Source organism: Fomitiporia mediterranea (genome assembly GCF_000271605.1).
Source record: "Fomitiporia mediterranea MF3/22 unplaced genomic scaffold FOMMEscaffold_1, whole genome shotgun sequence".
In the NCBI taxonomy this organism is placed as follows: Eukaryota; Fungi; Basidiomycota; class Agaricomycetes; order Hymenochaetales; family Hymenochaetaceae; genus Fomitiporia; species Fomitiporia mediterranea.
In genome coordinates, this window is record NW_006760386.1 from 3,182,883 (window position 1) to 3,185,811 (window position 2,929).

The 2,929-nt window shown below is 37.6% G+C and overlaps 3 protein-coding genes across 3 annotated transcripts; 2 read left to right on the forward strand and 1 right to left on the reverse strand.

Moving 5' to 3' along the window:
- Nucleotides 1–446: 446 nt before the first annotated feature.
- On the forward strand, nucleotides 447–999 carry FOMMEDRAFT_75180 (uncharacterized protein; the record flags this gene model as incomplete). Its single annotated transcript, XM_007261783.1, has 2 exons — nucleotides 447–554; nucleotides 616–999. Coding segments are annotated over 2 exons (492 nt in total), but the record flags the coding sequence as incomplete, so codon positions are not given.
- Nucleotides 1,000–1,418: 419 nt separating this feature from the next.
- Nucleotides 1,419–1,589, forward strand: FOMMEDRAFT_74320 (uncharacterized protein; the record flags this gene model as incomplete). Its single annotated transcript, XM_007261784.1, has 1 exon — nucleotides 1,419–1,589. A coding segment is annotated over one exon (171 nt), but the record flags the coding sequence as incomplete, so codon positions are not given.
- Nucleotides 1,590–2,285: 696 nt separating this feature from the next.
- On the reverse strand, nucleotides 2,286–2,496 carry FOMMEDRAFT_150487 (uncharacterized protein; the record flags this gene model as incomplete). Its single annotated transcript, XM_007261785.1, has 2 exons — nucleotides 2,286–2,392; nucleotides 2,451–2,496. The coding sequence occupies 2 exons, from the start codon at nucleotides 2,494–2,496 to the stop codon at nucleotides 2,286–2,288; spliced, it is 153 nt and encodes a 50-aa protein (XP_007261847.1).
- Between the last annotated feature and the right edge of the window lie 433 nt (nucleotides 2,497–2,929).

Below are 2,929 nucleotides of genomic sequence, written 5' to 3' on the forward strand. Positions count from 1 at the left end.
ATTAACAAAGATGAACTCACAAACGTATTGATGATACAGTACAGTAAGAGAAGATTTCTAGGGCACAACAGTGGATTTTTCAATTAGGGAAGCTTGTAGAATCCACCTGGATAAAAAATCTCCTTAAGGACAGATCCCTCATACTAGTTAATGTAAGTGAACTGTTACTATCCAGGCAATGCTCCTCATTACTCACTTATCTTATTTTTATAGAATGCTTTTTCTGTGCTTTGTAAGTACAGATTCAATTTCTTTGACTTATTTGTCCTAGACCCTATGTACAAATTTGAGCTAGGGGTCTGGAAAGTAATATTTACCTACCTCTTGTGCATTCTTTTTGTGTAGAGAGGAGAGAGCATACTAATACTTAATAGGAGGTAAGCATCTATGTTACAGCCTCATCAATCACCTTACTGTCATCTATTTAGATATATTCATTATATTTTAGGTATCACCATACTCCTACATTTGGAATGGATACAATCTGGCAATTTTCCAGAAATATGTCTGTAATGAAAAACATTGTAGCCAGAGACTTTGAAGATATTTTACAGGTAAGTGCCTCCCTCAAGACTATTAATATATATACACTATAATAGGATGTGTATTACCTAGTGTGCCATACTGGCCTTTGAGGATTTACTACTAAAGAAATATAATAAAGTGGTCCTTGACCTTTTATTCATCTTAGCAACCTGGCATACACTTGTAAAGCTCTGTATTCATACAGAGACTACAGTTTGGTTCCTTGAGGAGACAACAACATTGCTAGGATACCAGGTACAATGCTTCAAGAAGACTGTATACTCAGCCTACAATACACACAAACTCCTAAAGGAGATTGCTGCTCAAGGACATTGTCAAGCTGCCCTACTCAATAAGGGTAAGGCAAAGGGACTGGACACAAAAACAATCAGATCTAGTGTGAAAACTAAAACACTCAACATCAATATGCTGAAATTTTATTCTCTTAGTGTATATGCTTCTACCATTTGTTGATTCAGTACAACTGATTCATACAGTACACAAATTGTTAAGTGTCTACTTCACAATACACTCTCCATACTTATCTCAATTGTGTATCTTTACAGGGGGAGTCTCAGTATAGGAGACTCAAACACATGTATGCTAGGACAAACAAGCAAGACACTGTAAAGGCAGTTTCACAACTAGAGGGTAGGACCCACAAGATACATAAGATTAATTCTTGTATCAGCCTTAATGATGGATCTAGGGATCCTATCAAGCTAAGGGATCTTGAAGTCCATTATAACATGGCAGTATCAAAAAAGGATTCTATCCATCTTTATTAGTAGCTTTCAGATAATGATTCCAACCCAGCTTTACAGGTGAGTACATTATCAGTCTCCTCTTTCTATTTCATGTATACAAGTACTAATGCATTACACACTTGCTAGAATTTCCTGCTGAGTCTTTACAGACACTTGCTTAGATACATTCTCTTGAGACAGGAAGACAAGGCCTTCACCACAGACAAGCTATGCAGCCTCTACATAAAAAATGACAAGCTTTTCTGTCTCAAGGTGCTATACATCAATTACACAACCTACAATGTCAGGAGAGCCTAAGATTCACTCAATCTACAGACACATGCTGATATCATGTTACTATCAGATAACACCAAACATCCCTACATTTACACTTGAATAATCAGACTTTTTCATACAGAGGTCAGCTATATAGGTCTAGGGGCTGACCCTAACTTCCAAAACTTCAATTAGCTCAATTTTGCTTGGGTTTGCTGGATGAAAGTCAATAAGAATGGCTTGTTTGTTGAGAGACAACTCCCTTGATTGCAATTCTATTGTCATACAGATCCTAGTGCCTTTAGATTCATTGACCTGGACCTTATTCTTTGAGGTGCTCATCTAATCCTGCAATTCTCCAAGGGTACTGTTCAGACACTCTTGCCTCCATCCCTTGCTCACTGACCCAAAGATAAGAACAAAGATTACAAATTTTACTTTGTAAATGTGTAAGCATGTTGTTGAGGCTTTCAAACTTGGAACATATTAATGCTGAGTCATTTTTGGTCCAATTTACTGTAGATTCATTAATAGGGACATGTTCATACACTATTGAGGCAGAGGAATCAGACACAAAAGTACATGGCATTTAAATAGCTACCTACTACATGACATGCTACAAGAACAAAACAACAACAAGATGGATGGTGAAGTATTAGAAGAGGAGGAGGAGACTGATAGTAATGATGAGGATCTTGAAAGCAAAGAACAGAATGATGAGGAAGGCAAATTGGACAGTTATGCAGACCTGTAGTGAATATTAGATGCACCATTTACATGTAAGGTAATTTTGTAGTCATGCACAGCAAATGACGATCTGTTGATCATCTGCACAACTGTTTTTGCTAATCGAATATGGCACTGTGAGTATTCTACTAGGCTGATTCCTTGTTACCATCTTACCAACTTTTGTAGTGAGCAAAATGAATCTTCTTTTAATAGGTGCCATCTATGCCTCCATCTTGGCTCAGTTTGCACTAACTGTAGTGTTCTTTGGAGCAATCCTTGACTTCACTACTATCACACAGTTTCTCACAGTTTGCAGGATAGAGAGTGCTACATGTGTTACTGCTGTTTTTACAGATTCTTTCATTACTGTCACTATACTCTATTTGCTGTGTCATATGTCTGTTGGTAATCTTCAATACACTACTGCTGCCTGATTCGAGCATATACAGAATTTGCAAGGTTGTTTAGAGACTCAGAACAATAAGGATGGCTATTGGGTCGAAGTTTGCAAGCAGTACAGCATAACTCAACAGCTTCATCAAGGTCTTCTAGCTGTTCACACTGCTTGTATCTCTTGCTTTGTTATCTTACTTACTTTGTTGTCTCTTGCAGCACTCTCCAGACACACTTTCACCCAGGCTTGGCTCTGTAAT